The sequence below is a fragment of the Cydia splendana genome, chromosome 4 (assembly GCF_910591565.1).
Source record: "Cydia splendana chromosome 4, ilCydSple1.2, whole genome shotgun sequence".
NCBI lineage: Eukaryota > Metazoa > Arthropoda > Insecta > Lepidoptera > Tortricidae > Cydia > Cydia splendana.
In genome coordinates, this window is record NC_085963.1 from 24048672 (window position 1) to 24071828 (window position 23157).

Genomic DNA, 23157 nt, shown 5'->3' on the forward strand with positions numbered 1-23157 from the left:
ATAATGTAGAATACATCACTATAACCATATAAAGTTTCTTATTTAAGAAATTCGTCATCATAATGAATTTTAATGATTTTTATTTACAAAGGGTTGCAGTTTTTGGGCTCCCCTGTAAAGTTAGCTGCGTGTCGCTTATCCAATTTCTCCTTTCCAGCGTCGATATAAACAACCAAATTTTATGATCGCTTTACAATATTAGTTGCCAACTTATTATTTTAGACGCCAGCCTATCAATTCAAGTTCCCTATAATTTTTTTGGCTGGCTTGATTTTGCTGCCAGTTTTTTAATAATATGATGCTTAAATTTGAGGCTAATATAAATTTATTGGCGCTAAAATATTAATGCACAGCCAAATTATATTATTATATGCCCAGTGAAAGTTCCTGTTTAATATTTTAGTTGCCCGGTTAATATAAGCCCAAATCTTAATAACATAGAAAATATCCCTAACTCACTAATGATTCAAAAATTAACGCTCTTGCCCGTATTTGAACTCGGGCCATGTATTCTTTGTAGGTATGCCAAAGAATCTGCCAAAAACAATAATGTAGACTGATTTATAACCATAATAAAACCACCAAAATTTAAATCCTTGCGAACAAAACTTGTCCAGAATGTTATTTACCTGATTCAAGATTTAAATGAGTTTCTTCCCATGAAAATTGAATATTTTCACGAGCAGAAAGTTGGATTTTACTCGTCTGTGCTTTTATGAGCCCCAAGGTGCACAGAATAGCCGCTTAGAAAACGAAAAAACACCGTTATTAATATAAATAACGAGAAAAGTCCCGTTATCCCCTAGAATCCAAACTAATGGGGTATTAGTGGACAAATTTGCCCCTCGTGCAGTAAAGGATCTAATGTATCTGTTTCGTAGTACAAAACGTTTTTGTGTAAGCTGGCAGTGTCCTTTTATGGCAAACAGAACCATTTTAAAAAAGCTGGCCACACCGCTTTTTTTTAAATAATTTAAATTAGTATTTCTACTTTGAATCACGACCCAGGTCTTTCGATTCATAACAAGACAACCGGTCTGGCCTAGTGGGTAGAGACCCTGCCTGCGAAGCCGATGGTCCTGGGTTCGAATCCCGGTAAGGGCATTTATTTGTGTGATGATCACAGATATTTGTTCCTGAGTCATGGTTGTTTTCTATGTATATAAGTATGTATTTATCTATGTAAGTATGTTTATATCGTCGTACCTACCCATACGAGTACCCATACGAGTAGTACAAGCTATGCTTAGTTTGGGGCTAGTCTAGGTCGATCTGTGTAAGATGTCCAAAAAAAAAGTATATCACCCAATTTTTTTCCCATTCCGTTACTGTGCCAATTTTCATAGGCTTTGTAATACGGTGGTACGGATGGGTGGTACAAAAATTGTATGGACATATTGAAACACTTTTCGCCTTTTACCTATGGTCAACAGATTTTTTTAAATGGCCCATCGATAGGATTGAGTTATAAAATTAAAAATACTAGGAATATGTAACTCAAGTCCGTTATAATTAAAATAGTAATTTACTTATATCAATATCTCTGTAATTGTTCAAAATTTTCCTAAAGTGGTATGGGGAAGGACAGAAATTTATACGATAAGTTTCATAAAATACTATAATTACCCCAATTAAATGCCAGTTAATAAAATATGAAAAATATATTTAATTTCCTTACCCACTTTCATTTTACTTAAACAATGACTAGTCAAAAGCTCAATTGTTTCCTACTCCTTTTGTTTCCAAAAGAGTAACAACACTAGCCTTATAGGTTGTCCCGTTCTCTCCCCAGAATTCCAAGTCAGGGTGACAGAGCGCGATAGATTAATCACTGGTTATTGCGTTTAGTAAATCACTGCTCTTATTAATTTTGGTGTCTTATGAGTGCTGGGGACACACAGGGCCTTGTTTAATAATAAGTAGTAATTCGTCAATAATTGGCCACTGTTTAATAACTGGCCACCTTATACTAAAAACGAATTCTATTCACGTATTAAACAGAATTCATTTTAGTATAAAGTGGCTGGTTATTGAAGGGCGGCTAGTTAATAAAATCTTAATACCTATAGGTGTACTTACTAAAATGAATTCTGTTTATAGGTGAATAGAATTCATTTTTAGTATAAGATGGCCAGTTATTAACTGGTAGCCAGTAATTGACGATTTACCTATGCATTTATTTTAATATTCTGACTATTCTGAGTTACTTACTTAATAAGAGGAAATTAAGACCAAATTAGTACACTGATAAAACATGAGTTATATTTAAGTAGAAATTGTTTTACTGGAAACCTCAAAATCGGTTGTGATTTAAAGGCAATTTAAATTTAATATATTTAATAAATAATTTTTTTAATCCTATATTTAGGCTAGTATTATTTATAGTCCTTTATGTACTGCAATAGTATCCTAAGTATTTTTAGGAAAACATCCTATTATTAAATAAAATGCTTGTTTTCAGGCGTAAAACTTTTAAAAATTGCACAGTATAACGCATTGTATTTATGGGAACTAACTTTTCCAAAGCTCTCAGCTGCTCAAACAAGAATATACCTGAACCCACCTGTCAGCAGATAAATTTTATTAACACTACTGCCTCGCTTGGGGGCTATAAATCTCACTCCCGTGGGCACGGTGCAGTAGGGTGGTGTGAACATTTCCTTTTAAAAGCCAGAGAAACATTTTTGTTATCAAACTGGTTAACAGAGTGATTTTGTAACACCTGTCCATACTCAGACAGGTACCTAGATAAATATGTAGGTTATATGAATTACTTTTCGGCCTATCCTTCTGGCCGGCTTCCCTTCCGAAATTACTAAAAATTACAATCCGAAATTACGAGAAAGGTTATTGGTATGCGCTCCAAAAGTGAGGCACACTCAACAGGTTAAAACAATTTTAACGTCCGGCGGGCCAAATCTTATTTTCATAGTATTAGACCTCCATAAAAAAATATCCTTTTAAAAAATGAGAGGTGGCAATATTGCAGGCACCTTACGCAATATTGTCCAATATGCCCCCAGTGTGCCCCTCGCGCCCGTGACTCAGCATGCGGTTGGGGCATAACTGGAATTTGTGATCCGCTTTGCCCCACTCGCAAATTGATATTGTTCCCGATGAATTGTCTGCTGGGAATAAATAAACATGCGGTCTCAGCGTCGGATATTGATGCTCTTTTGTTTCTGTGAGGGGCGGCAGTCTTTTGCAATAATAAAATAGATAAATAATATGGCGGCTAAAGGCCAGTGCGTGTACCTACATGTACGTGCGGGCTGTGATATACAGATATTACAGATCCTTATAACTATAAGAGGCGGCATGCTTACCGCTTGCGTGACGTGTGCGTATATATATGCGACAATTTTGTGCAGCGCACATGCATCCGGTGTGCATATGCCTTAAATAGTCTTTTTAATTTGATGGCATTTAAAATACGAATGTCAGTCTGTCTATAAGATATTTGTATATATGGGTCTTGTTGCCTGATCCAAATTTTAAATAAATAAATAATAAGTATTTCAATAACGAAGCACAGAAAAATATCTGTAGGGTAGGTACTTACAAGACGGCTATTAGAAGTATATAGGTTAAAATCATCATGCAAGATTTTATTACATTGTTTCTTACATGTAAAATTTATTTAAGCGTATTAAAATTATAGAGAGCCAAAAACGTGTTTGTTCTTGTTTTTTTTTCTGTATGCGTAAATTTGATTTCTACCTGTAAAACAATTTAAATTAGATATCTATAGGAAACCACCTCTATCTCCTACCTATGACTATTGATTCGATTTTCAACATTGTCTCTGTTTCTTATCCTCCTAAGTCGCTGCGTACAATTTTTTGTACATATTCCAAAATCTATTTTGAACTTTTATTGTGTAACTAAAGGTTCCAATTTCAAAAACAAAACAATTGCTTCTGGGTCTCAGGAGGTTATATTTATTTTTTCAGCGAATGAGCTCGTAATTCCACGAGACCTCATTTCAAGCAATTTCATATTCATATTCGGTCACGTTTTTTGTCATATTATGCTTTGCCACGATCTTGTATAAGTACGGATGAAGATCCCTCCTGTATATTATCATATTGTCGATAAATAACATTCAATGTATTCAAATTAGACTTATTTTCGGTACTCTAATGTAATTTACATTTTTATATTCATGCAATTACTTGGAGTTTGGAGTACAATTGTTTTTATTTGCGCCAGTATTGGATGGATTTTAATATGATTTTATATGTTTGTTGTCGTCAAATGTTATTTATTTTCAATTCATATACATATTATTTGATATACACACACAGGGTTACATTGATGGCGTGGATAAATTAAAAGTGGAAAATGAATTAACAGAAAGTCACCAACCCATGGTTTTTCGCGTACAAATTGATTTATGAATTTTATGATGGTCAAGCAAATCTTGTCAGTAGAAAAAGGCGCGAAATTCAAATTTTCTATGAGACGATATCCCTTCGCGCCTACATTTTTCAAATTTGGCTCCTTTTTCTACTGACAAGATCTGCTTGACCAGCTATAATCGTAATTTTACAGCAGGCCACTGACGAGCCTTCCAAATGGATGCCGTTACAATGGATTCATCCAAATGGACGGCATCCTAATATTAAACATTGTACGTTTTTGACATTCACGGACCGATTTTGGATTGCAGCCACGCTATTTGGACTGTTGGAAGGCTCGTCAGTGGCCACCTTTATAGGTACTAATTGTAATAATTTCGTTTAGTTCTTTGTAATCTTTGTCTTATCTGTACCACTTAGTTTAGATTTTTTTTGCTACAATGCAAATACCTCACTATGATGTGTATTGACATTATTTACCTATTATACTTACTTACATATTTTAATTAACTTAAAACTTACATAACAAACATGTTTTTAAACTGTACTTATGATATGATAATGATACTTACCTAAATAAAATTTTAAATCTGAAATTATTGATAGAAAATATACAAAATCATTCAATGTCATCTCTTTGTTACAAAATCACATGACCGGATGTTTGCTACGGTACATTGACTGTTATAAAAACCGGGCAAGTGCGAGCCGGACTCGCGCATGAAGGGTTCCGTACCATAATGCAAAAAAAAAAAAAACAAAAAAAAAGCAAAAAAAAAACGGTCACCCATCCTGACCACTCCCGACGTTGCTTAACTTTGGTCAAAAATCACGTTTGTTGTATGGGAGCCCCATTTAAATCTTTATTTTATTCTGTTTTTAGTATTTGTTGTTATAGCGGCAACAGAAATACATCATCTGTGAAAATTTCAACTGTCTAGCTATCACGGTTCGTGAGATACAGCCTGGTGACAGACGGACGGACGGACGGACAGCGAAGTCTTAGTAATAGGGTCCCGTTTTACCCTTTGGGTACGGAACCCTAAAAACTGTTATTAAAATAAAATTCAAATAAACAAATTATCTTTGTATCTGAAGATCTAAATCTCTGTAATCTGTGTCAAATATAGCTGAAATTATTATTGTTAAAACGTTTTTAGATACATATTATACCTATAGGTATAATATGATTTATGAATTTTATGATGGTCAAGCAAATCTTGTCAGTAGAAAAAGGCGCGAAATTCAAATTTTCTATGAGACGATATCCCTTCGCGCCTACATTTTTCAAATTTGGCTCCTTTTTCTACTGACAAGATCTGCTTGACCAGCTATAATCGTAATTTTACAGCAGGCCACTGACGAGCCTTCCAAATGGATGCCGTTACAATGGATTCATCCAAATGGACGGCATCCTAATATTAAACATTGTACGTTTTTGACATTCACGGACCGATTTTGGATTGCAGCCACGCTATTTGGACTGTTGGAAGGCTCGTCAGTGGCCACCTTTATAGGTACTAATTGTAATAATTTCGTTTAGTTCTTTGTAATCTTTGTCTTATCTGTACCACTTAGTTTAGATTTTTTTTGCTACAATGCAAATACCTCACTATGATGTGTATTGACATTATTTACCTATTATACTTACTTACATATTTTAATTAACTTAAAACTTACATAACAAACATGTTTTTAAACTGTACTTATGATATGATAATGATACTTACCTAAATAAAATTTTAAATCTGAAATTATTGATAGAAAATATACAAAATCATTCAATGTCATCTCTTTGTTACAAAATCACATGACCGGATGTTTGCTACGGTACATTGACTGTTATAAAAACCGGGCAAGTGCGAGCCGGACTCGCGCATGAAGGGTTCCGTACCATAATGCAAAAAAAAAAAAACAAAAAAAAAGCAAAAAAAAAACGGTCACCCATCCTGACCACTCCCGACGTTGCTTAACTTTGGTCAAAAATCACGTTTGTTGTATGGGAGCCCCATTTAAATCTTTATTTTATTCTGTTTTTAGTATTTGTTGTTATAGCGGCAACAGAAATACATCATCTGTGAAAATTTCAACTGTCTAGCTATCACGGTTCGTGAGATACAGCCTGGTGACAGACGGACGGACGGACGGACAGCGAAGTCTTAGTAATAGGGTCCCGTTTTACCCTTTGGGTACGGAACCCTAAAAACTGTTATTAAAATAAAATTCAAATAAACAAATTATCTTTGTATCTGAAGATCTAAATCTCTGTAATCTGTGTCAAATATAGCTGAAATTATTATTGTTAAAACGTTTTTAGATACATATTATACCTATAGGTAAATATTAGTTTATATACCTACTTTAGGTACTCTTTCAATTTTAATAAGAATTATCAAACTGATATTAGAAATGGCATGAGATTTCACCACAAAATTTTGATTCACGAGACTTTTTATATATGAGTTACAATTTTTGCCGTAGGATAATTTTGGTTACCTAGCTAAATTCCCGAAATACCTGACTGAAAACTGACGCATTCTCATAATTAACTCAAACCCATTTAAAACTGCGATAATTCTATCAACTATTATGAAACTGCGTTTTGCATTTAACATTTCCACCAGACTATCACATTACCAATTTCGTATGAAATTTTTCTGAAAATGACGGGTCTATTTTAGTAGCTCGGTGTGGTATTCTGTTTTTAAGTTTGTATTTTGCATCTGATATGATCTTGACTCCCACACTAAGAAGAAAAATCGTTTAAAATAATTTAAATTGCATTAACGTTTAATGCTTTGAACATTTCCATATGAGCCTATCGAACCAAGCAGTAAAGTTTACTGTTTGTACGTTACGTACGAACGAACGTACCTACATTAGTTGATATTGTAATAGCAGTTAATCTTAATGAAATCATTTTAATGTGTGCTCGATAGATCATATTGTTTGCAGTGCAGTGCATTGTGCGCGCATCAATTAGTACGTGATCGTCAAGGCAGTGTCAGAACAAAATCAAAACCTTAGCAATTTGTAAAATCAGAATGCCGAATCCTATTTAACAGTGGGTTAAAGCTTTGATCTTTTCATGATACCATGATACTCATACATAATGCATCTAACGCGACCTATGTAACGACAGAAGGCCAGCCGCGAACTACGTTGGATGTGTTGCCTCCCTGTCACACTTACGTACGAATTTACAAGTGCGACAAAGAGGCAACACCACAGAATAAATAATAGTACTAGGTACAGAGGACTCATTCTCTAACAAAACGCGTCTATTACGATCAGCACAGATATGGCCGCTAGGTGGCGACAGCGCCACGCGCGGCTTATGGCAAACCCCAAAATTGGGGCGGAACGGATGTACTTTTAGCTACCTGTAGCAAAGCGACGAAATCGCGGAGTGAGCCACGCCTGGCAACACGTCGAACGTGGTGGTAGGTCCTCGGGTGTCTCTAGTGCATTTTTCACACTAATCAGAGTGAGCTAGCTATTGTCAAGGTCGTGTCAAAACAATGTCCTAATTTTAACAAATGATTAAGTCGGAATCGGCCAGCCGCCCCTGCCATGTCATTTGAAACTTTAATAACTGCAAAAGCCGGGCTATTTTTAACCCGTGTTCGGATGTCGGAAGCAATTGCAGGATTGATGGACAAAACAAGTAGGTAGTGATTTTTCAAGAGAATAAAATGTTAGCTTTTGAAAACACGCTATTTGTTTTTTTAGGGTTCCGTACCCAAAAGGTAAAAACAGGACCCTATTACTAAGACTCCGCTGTCCGTCTGTCCGTCTGACCGTCCGTCTGTCTGTCACCAGGTTGTATCTCATGACCCGTGATAGCTAGGCACTAGGCAGTTGTAATTTTCACAGATGATGTATTTCTGTTGCCGCTATAACAACAAATACTAAAAAAACAGAATATAATAAATATTTAAGCGGGGCTCCCATACAATAAACATGATTTTTTTGCCGTTTTTTGCGAAAATGGTACGGATACCTTCGTGCGCGAGTCCTACTAGCACTTGGCCGGTTTTTTGTTATTTCACAAGTTTCTTTTATAAGGAATTTTAAAATATTATATAGCAGACATAACTAAAGTAACTAGATATGTGTGTAGGTGAAGCAACATGTCATATGGTCATAAATTTCTTCCTTTAATGTTCCTAAGTTAACCTCAGTTCTGAAAGTCACTTTTAGTTGAAGTACACGGTTTAGACTGATACTGGGTTTTCTTCAGTTAACGGCATGAGAAATACATTCAAGGTCGTCATAATGACGACATCATTACATGAAAACTATGTAATTCCAACAAGTTCCTATACAACACGCAAGTTACTTGATTCATTAATTACTTTTTAATTATCATGAGTGGACAGCTTTAAAGCTGGGATTTCCGACCTGCTACTAGAATTAGAATAGTATTTCCCGCAAATATTTTATTTGTGTGTAGTTTTACGAGCTGTGGGTGTTAATTTAGTTTATTTTACACACTGAGGAAAATTCGAACGGTACACTTTGCAATTCTAATGCAGCTGCCGTTGACATTTGAACGTCACCTTTAAATTTAATGTGAAGTGACGAGTGACCTTAATGAAACTATTATCTTCCTCGCGTTGTCCCGGCATTTTGCCACGGCTCATGGGAGCTGGGGTCCGCTTGGCAACTAATCCCAGGAATTGGCGTGGGTACTAGTTTTTTACGAAAGCGACTGCCAACTCAACTTTCAACCCAGAGGGACTAGGCCTTATTGGGATTAGTCCGGTTTCCTCACGATGTTTTCCTTCACCGAAAAGCGACTGGTAAACATCAAATGATATTACGTACATAACTTTCGGAAAACTTTTTCATTGGTACGAGCCTGGGTTTGAACCCGCGACCTCCGGATTGCAAGTCACACGCTCTTACCGCTAGGCCACCAGCGCTTCCCTTAATGAAACCAATGTAGATTAATAAGAAAACCAAGAGAAATCTATAAGAAATCAATCCCCACTATCAAATGACCAATCACTAAAGAAATCCGATCCATCTAAAACCAAACCGACTTAACTGCTATTTTCTTGTCATTCTAATTTGAACCTTCTGTTGTTGCAGGTATGGTGGTGAATGGGTTCGTGAACGTGGTGATCACGACGATTGAGAAGAGGTTTGGACTGAGGTCTATGCAGACGGGAGTTATAGCTGGAGGGTAAGTTTTATGAAAAATACCGGGAGACCGAGCTTTGCTCGCTAAGTAAACATATAATAAGTTTTTGGCAAAAATTTCATTTTTGGTGCAAGCTTTTATCGCTGACTGTACTTTTCTTTCCACAGGCAATGAATACTCATCAAGACAATTCTAAAAAACCCAAACACAATTAGGTTTCGTTGTTTTATCACAGAGTACCTATGGTCACCTCTGGTCTCCATCATCAGATCAGCTCGATGACACCATAATATTGCATTCTCACCCGACTTACGTATGTACGCAAAATTTCAGCTCAATCGGAAACCGGGAAGTGGATCAAATTTAACTTGCAAGATTTGATTACAGACAACGGTCAGGTGAAACTAAATAAAAGCTTGTAAAAACACAAAAATGCGCGTTTTCCCGGAGATAAGACCTAGCTAGATCGATTTATTGCCCCCGAAAACCCCCATATAACAAATTTCCTAATACTATACCATGCCCCTATACATAATTCCATACACATACTCATACCCACAACACACCCACAAGATGGACAGACGATCTTGTTAAGGTCGCCGGAAGACGCTGGATGCGGGTCGCTTCCAACCGGCACGTATGGAGGTCCAAGGGGGAGGCCTATGTTCAGCAGTGGACGTCTTGTGGCTGAGATGATGATGATGATGACTCATACCCACACCCATACTCATACCCCTTGCATTTTCTAACGATTTTTTTTCTCAGATATGACATGGCATCCTTCATCTGCCTGGCCCCAGTCACTTACCTGGGCGGGCGGCAGGGCGCCTCGAAGCCCCGCTGGCTGGGCTGGGGTGCCCTCATTATGGGCGCGGGCTCGCTCATGTTCGCCCTACCACACTTCCTGGTGCCGCCCTACAGGGCCGCGCACAGGGAGCAACTGGACGTCTGCCATGGGAACAGTACCGTGGTGAGTATCCGGTCTCTATAGCTCTTCATCTGCCTAGCCCCCGTCACCTATCTGGGCGTGCGGCAGGGCGCCTCTAAACCCCGCTGGCTGGGATGGGGCGCTCTCATCATGGGCGCTGGCTCGCTCATGTTCGCGCTACCACACTTCCTGGTGCCGCCCTACAGGGCCGCACACAGGGAGCAACTGGACGTCTGCCATGGAAACAATACGGTGGTGAGTATCCGGTCTCTATGGCTCTTATCTGCCTAGCCCCCGACACGTACCTGGGCGGGCGGCAGGGCGCCTCTAAACCCCGCTGGCTGGGATGGGGCGCTCTCATCATGGGCGCTGGCTCGCTCATGTTCGCGCTACCACACTTCCTGGTGCCGCCGTACAGGGCCGCCCATAAGGAGCAATTGGACGTCTGCCATGGAAACAGTACCGTGGTGAGTATCTGGTCTCTTTAGCTCTTCATCTGCCTAGCCCCTGTCACCTATCTGGGCGGGCGGCAGGGCGCCTCGAAACCCCGCTGGCTGGGCTGGGGTGCCCTCATCATGGGTGCAGGCTCTTCTTATGTTGGCGCTACCACACTTCCTAGTCCCGCCGTACAGGGCCGCACACAGGGAGCAACTGGACGTCTGCATGGGAACAGTACCGTGGTGAGTATCTGGTCTCTATGGCTCTTCATCTGCCTAGCCCCCGACACGTACCTGGGCGGGCGGCAGGGCGCCTCTAAACCCAGCTGGCTGGGATGGGGCGCTCTCATCATGGGAGCAGGCTCTCTTATGTTCGCGCTACCACACTTCCTAGTCCCGTCGTACAGGGCCGCACACAGGGAGCAACTGGACGTCTGCCATGGGAACAGTACCGTGGTAAGTATTTGGTCTCTATGGCTCTTCATCTGCCTAGCCCCCGTCACCTACCTGGGCGGGCGGCCGGGCGCTTCGAAACTCCGCTGGGGCGCCCTGATCATGGGCGCCCTGACGCACGCACGCACGCACGCACGCACGCACGCACGCACGCATGCACGCACGCACGCATGCACGCACGCACGCATGCACGCACGCACGCATGCACGCACGCACGCATGCACGCACGCACGCATGCGCACTCACACACACACACACACACACACACATCATTCAGATGTTTCATGTAGATGTTTTGTTCTTATTCGCTTCGCAATTGAGTGTGAATTCTGTATGCATTGCACCTTACATGAACCAGATCCTAGTCTAAAATACATGTTTAAACTCCACTTAACGCAGTGGGTTTCCATAAAAAGCCTACTACAAGTCGTTTTTTCTTTGACAGTCGTCCTACCTCTGCGAGGAAAACGGGCCAACTGAAGGTGGCTCCTGGGCGGTGGCCATCTTCGTTCTGGCTCAACTGCTGCACGGCGCTGGTGCCACGCCACTCTTCACTCTAGGAGTAACTTACATTGATGAGAACGTTTCGAAGAAGATGTCATCGGTGTATCTTGGTGAGTGAGAAATGCCATTGATGTATAGAATAGACTTGAGAGCGTTTATTCGAGGCAAAATAAAAGAAGAAAACAACACGTAACATAACTCGTATACCTAAGCCACGAAATGGTCCCGACTCAGCATGATGCTAGCCTGGCTGGGCTAGCGTTGGCGTTGGTTTCCATCGCACACACTTAACTCATATTAAAAGCTCAAAGCATTATCCTAAAGACGCCCCATAACCATAACCATAACGGTCCATAACGCACGCACTGCTAGAAGGGAACACAGGAACGCACTCAGATCGCTGTTACAGGGGTGATAAGTGGTACGGAGTACGTTTGTGGCATGAGTAAACTTTAAATGGGTATTTATATTAATTTTGTAAAGGGTGCTAGGATGAAATTAGACTTATTTTTAATGAAAAAATGTATTTATTTGTAGAAGTTCGTTTTATTTTAAGCAGATTTAGTGTCCGTGTACGAGTTAATAAACTAGCGTTCATCAGAACCCCTAGTGTTAATTTCATTCGAAATCGTGACGAGCGTTCGCGCTTGCGTTATGCTATGTCTATTTTTGTATAGGATTTTGAACAGCGTGCTAAGCGGGACGTTTTGTAAACTCAAAATCCCATACAAAATTACACTTAAAGCAAACGCGTACGTCACGTTACGTTATCGAATGAAATTTATACTAGGGATATTGGCAATTTTCGGTTTCGAATTTACAAGAAAGAAGATCTTCTAGGACGTTTATTATTATATTAAGAGTGAGTTTAGAGTATTATATACAATAGTGATACAACAGTAATACTATAAGATCTGTACTTATGTACTATTCATACCTATGTTGGACAAATAAACGATTTTGTATTTTGTATTTTGAGTTACACCATTTACACCACGAACAATCAACAAACTGATCAATTTTAAATATGCCGGCGGTTACTGTTATCTCATAGAGAACTCATTTTTACAAGCTTTTATTTACTTTCACCTGACCGTTGTCTGTCTGTCTGTCTGTAATCAAATCTTGCAAGTTAAATTTGATCCACTTCCCGGTGTCCGATTGAGCTGAAATTTTGCATGCGTGGATAAATTGGATGACAATGCAATATTATGGTACCATCGAGCTGATCTGATGATGGAGACAGGAGGCCAAAGGAACTCTGTGATGAAACAACGCAACCTAATTGTGTTTGGGGTTTTTAGAATTGTCTCGATGAGTATTAGCTGTCTGTCGTAAGAAAAGTACAGTCAGCGATAAAAGCTTGTACCAAAAATGAAATTTTTGCCAAAAGCTATTTCTTTCAACGAACTACCGTGACGTTCAAGATTACGTTGTCTTTAGTCCATTACTGCTCGGCCACGACATTGCGCAACTGGCGACGGTGGCGGCGGCAACCATAGGTTGTAGCGAAACACAGCGATCGGACCTTTCGTTCCCACCTATGGCTGTCGCCGCCGCCGTCGTGAGACGCACAATGTCGTGGCCGAGCCGTTAAGGTCTTCAGACTTCACATTGGATGTGGAGCCGGTGTGCGAGCGAGACATCGCTATACGTGCACTATTTCGCTCACACACCGACGCGGCGCGGCATCAGTATGAAAACCTTGTTAGTCTGAGTCTATTAATACTGGCATAAATGCAGTGTTGGTCAATAGGAAGTGTGCATTGATTGACGGCTGTGACTCTAATCGCCGTGCAAGCGGATATGCATCCACTGCTTTGTTTTTAGGGTTGGCGAGCTCGATATATTGTTGTAGTTGTAAAGGAGTGAATTGCAAAAGAAAGTTAAGAAGCTGTGATTAGTCTTAAGTTCTTACTTAATTGATTAATTATTAACTTAACTTACTTACTTACTTAACTTAACTTAATTGATTATTAATTGAAAATTCACTATGTACCTAAATTGTATTGTATTGTATTTATTGTACTTAATTCGTACACATATAAGTCTATAGCATACGCTAACACACTTTCATGCATCTAACTTAAATAGAAATGGCTTAACTGTGGTGACACAATGGAATCAATTAACTTTAGACTAATTACTTACAGGTGCTAAACTATGTACTTACAATTTTTTTGCAATTCACTCATATTCCAATTTAATAGAAATTGTAGTATACAACCATTTTTTCTATGGACATGAATAGTTTACCAGACTAAAGAATCTATTGTGGGATTTTTCTTTCTAACAATCGCAGTTGAATTGTGTTTTGTGATTATATTTTCTTACCTTTCGCTTGTAAAAATCTACTCTCTCATAAATAATATACCCAGTAATATCTTTTCGCCCATACCTATTGTATACTTGAATTTTCATGTAACTTATCGGGATATCTTGGACAAATCGTTATAATCATTATCGGACATTACTAAACTGTGCTTTCGAGAATAATAAATATTTTTATATACAATAGAGGTATACAAAAACAGTTAAGGTTTTCATAAGTAAAGAAATTGTGAGTTTAAATCATTTTCGCAGCACGGCTATTTCGCGGCAGTGACAGCCCTAAATGGTAACTATTGGCGGTGTCACCATCTCCCTAATTGTAGTGGAATTAAGTCAGACCCTGAAGACCACACTGACATGTCTATTTCAGAATACGGTTATTTTATCCACTATTAATATCGTAGAAAAAGAGGGTTACGCCTTACGCCTTACGTCTTACGCTGTCTCGAGTTTAAAGTGCACCTCAAAAAGTGCACAGCGCCGCTAAAGAAGTTTTCACTTCAAAAATTGCTTGATTTATTGACAAAAAAAACTAAAATGGACAAATCCTTTTCCTGCGTCTGTACTAAAATTTAGAGCTTCTTTATGATTCAGACTATTTCAGACCAATGAAATTAGATATTTTCGAAGAATTAATTCCCAGCAATTAAAAGAAATATTAAAGAAGTTTAATCTTTCGTCTATTCATGCATTTATTTATACTCCAAGAGAAAAACCTAGTTACTAATAACTGGTAAAACTTTTACCAATTTTAAGTAAGTAATATCAGCAACGTCAAAAAGAAACTATACTTCTCACACACAAGATCGTCCAAATGCATTTCGCACATTCACCCCGCGTCACACCTAAAAGGCGTTCCATTACTAGCGTGGAACCATTCATGGTGGAGGGCCCTTGAATTCGAGTATCGAGAGTGCGGGTTGGTTGCCTACTACAAGATATACCTATTACCTAGTCTTTGCCCGTGACTTTGTCTGTGTAGAAGTCGTTAAATTGCACCCTTCACTCTTACTAAACTGAGACCCCTATTTCACCCCCTTAAAGGATAAATTTCGGGATAATAAGTATCCTATGTCCTTTTATCAGCCTTTTATACATAAAAAATATATAATTCTAGCCAAAGGATACCCTATAAATAAAGATATAATACCATGCTCAACTTTTCAACCCCCTCCTACCCTACCCTAAGGGTTTCGAGGCACCCATTTATTTTTTAAACTGTTTTATTATTTTTCTCTTAAACTGTGTTATTATTACGTACAAATATTATCGTGATTTAAAGATATTGTCGAAAAAATAAGAGTCTCTTAACCCTTAAACCAGGTAAAAATGGTAACATCCTGTATAAAGAGTTCGGCTAGTGGTACAAACACTTTTTTTAATGTAAACCAACAGCTAATCTACATAATATTCAAGCTTCATCATCCATATATCCAAACATACAAAACTTTCACATTTCAAAAGTATAGTCACCTACAATTCTTGTGCTTATCTAAAATTGTTTGGTGTACCGCCAAATTGTGTCTGGATTCAGACATCTAGCCAATAGATCCTAATCCAATACTTTATTTTTCCTAACTGGTGTTTTTGACATTTTAGAACAACTTTTTTTTAAATAAGTAATAAATGCTTATATGACATAAATACTTAGTTCATAAAGTAATCAAAACAAAAAAATATATATATGTAAAATTGAGAACCATTAATAGGTATTATGTTTCCACAAGTCGACTACTTAACTAATAATAATAACAGGCCTTTATCATCCTGCGATTATGACTAACGAGCCCTTAAACTCGAAAAAAGACACGACGAATGATGATAGTTCTTTACTTTCCATCGATACGAACGCCGAATTTCATACCGTTGCCTATAAAAATGGCCGTATGAAACCGAGACCAAGACGGATGGCCGTCACAGGAACTGGCCCTATGGACAGCGACTTGCAAACAACGGAACGCGTTAAAAAAATTCATGCCTGTTTTTTAAAGAGTAGCACAACACCGGACGCGATCCAATCATACATAGCACGAAAAACCGGCTATACTGGCTGCACAGTTAATAAACTACGCCTTAAACATGAGCACTACGCATCGTTTATAATAACAGTGGCTTGCAGCAAGTTCGACGAAATTATGTCCCCCGACGTATGGCCAGCTGGTACAGTGGTGAGCGAGTGGTTTCAAGCCAGCGGCGGGCGCGCCGGGCGCGCTCCTACCCGCTCTCCCAGCGCCGTGCGACCGACCGCCGGCACAGACATTCATAGAACAACAGCGAGACACACAGATACCGCGAACCATAAACCTCACAGTTTGTCACCAAAACATTAGAGGTCTAAGTGGCAAAACTAAACAATTAGAAGTACTATTAAACGACGACCTGAATTGTGATATTTTAATTATAACGGAACATTTTTTGCGTGAACACGAAATTAAATGTGTCACATTAACTAATTTTGATTTATTGTCATATTTTTGTAGATCAAATATAGAGCGCGGTGGAAGTTGCATTTATGCGAAGCCTCACATTAAAGCGATAGACCGGCTCGACTATTGCGAACTGTCCCAAGAGCAGATATTTGACATATGCGCGATACATTTGTTAGACAATGACTTGTTAGTGATAGGAATATACCACTCTAATTTAACCAATCACAACGAATACTTAAAGTTATTCGAAAAGCTGTTAACCAAAATAGACAACGACAAGGTAACTGCAATAATTATGGGTGACATAAACATCGACCTTCTTAATAACACCACCGTAAAAAAACATCTCCTGGACATTCTATCCGCCCACCACTTTAGGCAGTACGTAAAAAAAGCTACCAGGGTAGATGGCGATAGTTCAACACTGTTGGACCACGCCTACTCGAACATCCGGGACAGCCGTGTGTCCGCGACCTGCGTTATCACTAATCTTAGCGATCATATGGCGCAGCGCCTAGTCGTCCCGCAACCCGCTCCTCAGCCGCGGTCAGCGATAGTAAAGAAACGCGCGTTTAGCCGTAATAATATTGGTTCGTTTGTTCGTTCGCTAGAGTCCATAGATTGGCAGATTTTAGTAAACAAACACCAAAGCGACTGCGAGCTGTTTGCGACTAAAATAATCAACATCTTAACCTATCTACAAGATGTTCATATGCCAGTCAAAACTGTGACCGTACATCATAAAAAAAGCCCGTGGATAGATTCCGAACTCATCGGCTTAAAATTACTAGCTTTCGATTTTATTACCTTAGCTAAAAACGATCCAGGCAACACAAAGGTAAATACTGCCTCAACAAAAATTCTCAATACCTACAACCGAAAACTACAGACCAAGAGAACGGAGTACTTCAACTCGATTATTAGTAGTAGCTCAAATAAAAATAAAGCAATGTGGCGAGCTATAAACACGGAAATTGCCAGACTCCCACGCGAGCGGGTATATTATACCGACCTACTTACTGACAGCGACGGTAACCCATTCTTGTCCAAACAACACCTGGTCGATGCACTGAATGAGGAGTTCATATGCGCGGGCGCCGCATGCGGTGCTCCCACCGCGGACCGCGCGCAGTGTCTGACCTCTTTATCCTCCCGCACTTTACATAGCGACACCTCATTGAGATTAACCTCCTTCAGCCCGGCGGAAATAAGTGTTATACTGGCCTATAAGATAGCAGCAAAAAATACCACCGATGTCTACGGACTGTCCGCGAACCTCCTTAAACAAGCTAGTCCAACAATTTGCTTCGTGCTCTCGCAGCTGTTTAACAACTGCATGCGGTTAGGTTCGTACCCCACATGCTTGAAAAAAGTTAAAATCTGCCCCTTATATAAAGGCAAGGGTAACAAAAAAGACGCGAAATCGTACCGACCTATTGCGCTAGTACCGGCTCTTAGCAAGTGCTTCGAGGTAGGGTTAAACATTAGACTACTGTCATTCTGGTTCCCAAGGAATGTTCTATCTGACAGCCAATACGCGTACCGCCAAGGCCGGTCCACTACCGATCTCGTGCGGGAAGTAATCAATTGTGCACTGCGCGCACGCGAGGCAGGCCGTCACGTAGCCATTGTCTGCTGCGACCTCTCACGCGCCTTCGACACCGCCGACCACGCGCTCGTAGCAGACAAACTCGACTACTACGGTGTTCGAGGCCCAGCTCTAAAACTGTTGCTCTCGTTTATGAGCGGGAGGGCACAAGTGGTAGTTGGAGAACGCGGCAGCGTGACATCCTCGGAGCGCCACAACCTAATGGGGGTGCCCCAGGGATCCTGCCTTTCAAACACTCTCTTCAGCATACTACTTAACGACTTACCAGCTACAATTACTGGCGCCGATATTTACATGTACGCCGACGACGTCACTGCGGTAGTGAGTACGCCCACGAAAAATGAGCTTGAAACGGCCCTAAATAACGTTGTTCGGCAGTTAAATGAGTGGTTCAAGGCCAACGGACTGGCGCTTAACAAAAATAAGACCTGTTTTATGACAGTAAAACTCAACGGCCATCCCAGTGAGAACCTACAAGTGTGTGCGGACGATGCCCCTATACAGCACGTGTCCTGCACACGCTTGCTCGGGTTCCACCTCGACAGTGCGCTCACTTGGGAGAGGCACATAGACGAGGTGTGTAATCGACTAGGCCGCGCCTGTTTCGCACTGCGCCGCCTGGCGCGCACCGCCGGGAGGACCACGGTGCGAGAATGCTACTTCGCGACGGTCCACTCCGTGTTGACGTATGGTGTGGAGCTTTGGGCCAGAGCCGCGGACTGGTATCGCGTTTTCTCAATGCAAAAGCGAGCACTCCGCGGTATGGCAGGTAAACCGAACGACGCTCCAGCCCGGGAGCTATTTCTCGAGTTCCAAATTCTACCCCTACCCTGTATACTAATACAGCAAGTAGCAGTGTTTACACACACTAATCGAGATCGGTTCAAACGCAGGGGTACGAACTCTAGATATCCACTGCGTAGTAACAAGCACGGAGACCGGCTAGTAGCAGAGCGACACAAATTAGCAAAGTCGGCTAAGTCGGTTTATTGCTTCGGCCCTTCAGTCTATAATCGATTACCCGATTCCATTAGAAATGCAACTTCCATTGAAGGATTTAAATCTAAACTAAAAAAGTGGCTTCTTGAGAAGATGTTTTACGATTATAGTGAGTTTTTTGACATTCCACTAGTAATTTGATAACTAATACCTACAGGTGTGACATTTGTATATTACTATATAGACTACATTTCTCATTGTTTGAAAATAATTTAGACACCTATATTGCTAATTATAACAATTAATTATATTTATATTTATATAATTTGGATTGTGTTTACAGGTATATGCACATTAATATACTAGACAAATACTAGCACTTATATGATAAAAAATGACATGTAACAATTGTTATCAATAAATTTTTCATTTCATTTTCATTTCATTTCATTTCATTTCATTTCATCTGTGTCAGATGTTTTAAGCAGCATCCTGGTTACGACACTTGCGTTCGTGGCTGTAAAGCCCTATACGAGAGAGGATCCCTCGGCCACACACGCGGCAGGTGTATGCTCCCCCAGATGGGCGGGGGTTGGAGGCCTGCTCGTGGCGCCTCATGCGTTTTTCTTTTAATGAGGAAAACCAGGCATCGTCGTGCTTGGATTGACCATCGTGAATAGCACGACGCCACACGGGTCGGTCTTCGGCCAGTTTCTGCCATTGGTTGCATGACTACTGACACTACTTAACTAAAGCATAATAAAAGCACAATTTGCTAGCTCAAAATCAAATGCTATTTTCCCGAACGAGATTCGGAGTTTAACAATCTGATCATAACTTGATAATCATTTTGTAGTGCATCTCAAGCGTATTTTTATTAATGTAAGGTGGGATAAGATAAGACTATCACCGGGGCAAGATAAACACTTGTGTGGAATCCTCATACTGTTTGTCTTACCCTGAGCAAAATAAACTATGTTTGTCTTATTCCACCTTACCTTAATAGGAGAGTTGAAGTGAATGATTACACACACAGCTACAATAGCTACACAGGTACTTCCAAACGGCAGTGAACAGTTAACGAATGAATTAGTGAATGTCTTCTTCTTCTTCCTAGCCTTATCCCATTTACTTGGGGTCGGCTCTCCTTATAAGGCGTCGCCAGGAGCGAATGTGATTTTCATTTATTTACTCGTTAGCTAAATACCTACCTAGAAGAAACTTTTTGGTCAATCTTGCAGTTGGCTGTAGAACATAATAAATCAACACCCCTATAATTTTATAATATTACTCACAATTTCCTCTTAAGTGTCCCATGATTGCTGCAGTCTGCCGTTACATTATGGGTTAAAAAATAACACCAATTTGAAAATTTCCCTGTCAATGACATGTTGTTGTGTGCATGTCACCGTCAGTTGAGTTACTCTAGTGACGATATCTATAGAGTCAGACCAAACTCTGTGCATTTGGAATGGCGAAGTGTGGCAATGTCGTCGTTATAATGACACTTACCCACTGTTATATATATTCGAGTCGGTGCAAAAGTTGCAAAGGTAAGACGGACCATGAAATTCAGTAGGTACATGTGAGCTGTCAGTGGCGGATTTGCCCTAAGGCCTATTAGGCCCGGGCCTAGAACGGCAAGCTATTAGGGTCGGCAGTCTATATATGGATGCTGAAAAAGGGGCGGCTAGTGTTACTACAGGGCCTGGGGCCTATGGCGGCTAACACTGCAAACAGTGGCGGATTAGCCCTAAGGCCCAGTAGGCCCGGGCCTAGAGCAGCAAGATATTAGGGGCGGCAGCAAGGCGGCAGTCTATATATGGGTGCTGAGAAAGGGGCGGCTAATAGTTACTACAGGGCCTGGGGCCTATGGCGGCTAACACTGCAAACAGTGGCGGATTAGCCCTAAGGCCCAGTAGGCCCGGGCCTAGAGCAGCAAGATATTAGGGGCGGCAGCAAGGCGGCAGTCTATATATGGGTGCTGAGAAAGGGGCGGCTAATAGTTACTACAGGGCCTGGGGCCTATGGCGGCTAACACTGCAAACAGTGGCGGATTAGCCCTAAGGCCCTGTAGGCCCGGGCCTAGAGCAGCAAGATATTAGGGGCGGCAGCAAGGCGGCAGTCTATATATGGGTGCTGAGAAAGGGGCGGCTAGTAGTTACTACAGGGCCTGGGGCCTATGGCGGCTAACACTGCAAATCCGCCACTGTGAGCTTTGAGTAATGTCCAATCAATATCAAATGTTGTAAGTTCTAATGCTGTTCCATACAATGTGATTGTTTGCGCTGCAAACAGATGGACGCCGTTTGTTCTACATTATTATTCATATCCATACATTATTCAACGCCATTCATACCGTTTGTCATTTTAGTGGGTATTCTAATCATTAGACGGAAATGTGGGGGTTTATTTAGTATGAAGTTTTTGCAAACTATTATTTTTACTTCCCTGGTTTAGTACATAATGTGTACATAATATTTAAGTTGGGCTACGAGCGCTACGGCCGCTACGCCGTAGTAATTACGTAGTAAAATAAGCCTTATACTGAAACTGCGGCAGTGAAAGGGTTAACAGATATTTTTTTAATTGAAACAAATGTTTTAAGATATATTTTTTTATTTAATTAAATTTGTATACTAGCAGAGAATTATTAAAAAGATAAAAGTAGAATTACAGCTAGAAGACAATAGGGTATTATACTGTATTTAAAATAAATTATTTTACACCATGCATGAAATAAAGCACCAGGTAATTATTAGAAAACACAGATAGGAGTTATTATTAAACACAAGTTCTATTTAATAAATCGGATAGAAATATAATAAAAAGTAGGCGCGTTGACCGTGACGTCACGATGTAATGTTTCATATAAATTCCATATTAGCAAATCGTTTTGACAGTTCTAAAAAAGTAACTGATTTGACTAGTAGGAAAATACCCTATTACAAATATGTATCCTTCACACCTAAACATAACACATAACAACCGTATATTGATTTTTGACTATAAATTACCGTTCATTTTTGTGTTATGGCAGAATTACTTACTCATATAAAAGTCAAAAGAACTTAAAGAGTCTGTATAGCAAAAAAAGCGTGAAACAAAAGCACAGTAAAGCTTTCACAACACGACGATCTTAACCCCCGGCTTTTAGCTGTAAAAACACGGCGCGTTTCGTTTGCGCCATTTGAGACGTTCGCAGCGCCGTTTACTTAAGGGGCAAACAGATTACCAGTTCGCCGGACGATATCAGCCTGTCAGTTGTCAGAGCTGTCAAATTTTGCGTTTAACTGACAGGCCGATATCGTCCGGCGGACTGGTAATCAGTGGGCCCCTTTAGCCACCGTTAGGACCGCGCGATTGTTTTCAAATATGAATACTGCTCATAGGGATCATCTGGGATTTAATGATATACAGGGTGTTTGGTACATCGTTTGCCAAATTAAAACAGCAGATAGCTTGATTCATTTGCTATCATCCCAGGCCTAGAAATTTTTAATTTTGCGCATATTTTTTTTCAGCTCTATGCCAGTTTTTCGTAAATTTAAAATTTTTACTTGAGCAGTAGTAAAAAAAAATATTAGCCAATTTTTTTTTTCTAGACATGAGCAGGTAGCAAATGACTCAACCTAACTGCCGTTTTAATTTGGCAAACGATGTACCAAACACCCTGTATATATACAACACAGCTCATTAAGTAGTCCACAGAACCCACAAAGCCAGGAAATTAGAAAGGGACAAAAGATATGGTGCGCCGCGCGAAACTTGCGCTTGCGACTAAACATGGCAGTCGGACTTTAACTTATTATCTCAATATCTCTGAAACTATACCTACTTCAGTTCAAAATGTTGCTCGTCAGATCCCTGGTATAGATGAGGGTTACGATCTAACGATATACAACTGAAAATAAATGAAAATTAGACATTTTTCCGTATTATTTTTTCATGGCATTTTCCATTGATTAAAACGTCTAATAATGTAGGTAATATAAATACTACAATTTTGGGTTAGCC

At 40.1% G+C, this 23157-nt stretch overlaps 1 protein-coding gene across 1 annotated transcript in view; it reads left to right on the forward strand.

Annotated features, from left to right (window-relative positions):
* LOC134790224 (solute carrier organic anion transporter family member 4A1-like) overlaps positions 1-23157 on the forward strand; it is a 96979-nt gene that overhangs the window by 60677 nt on the left and 13145 nt on the right. The window contains exons 4-6 of the mRNA XM_063761058.1: positions 9459-9552; positions 10276-10480; positions 11774-11942. Of these exons, the coding sequence (XP_063617128.1) occupies positions 9459-9552; positions 10276-10480; positions 11774-11942 (468 nt within the window). The remainder of the gene's footprint in view (positions 1-9458; positions 9553-10275; positions 10481-11773; positions 11943-23157) is intronic.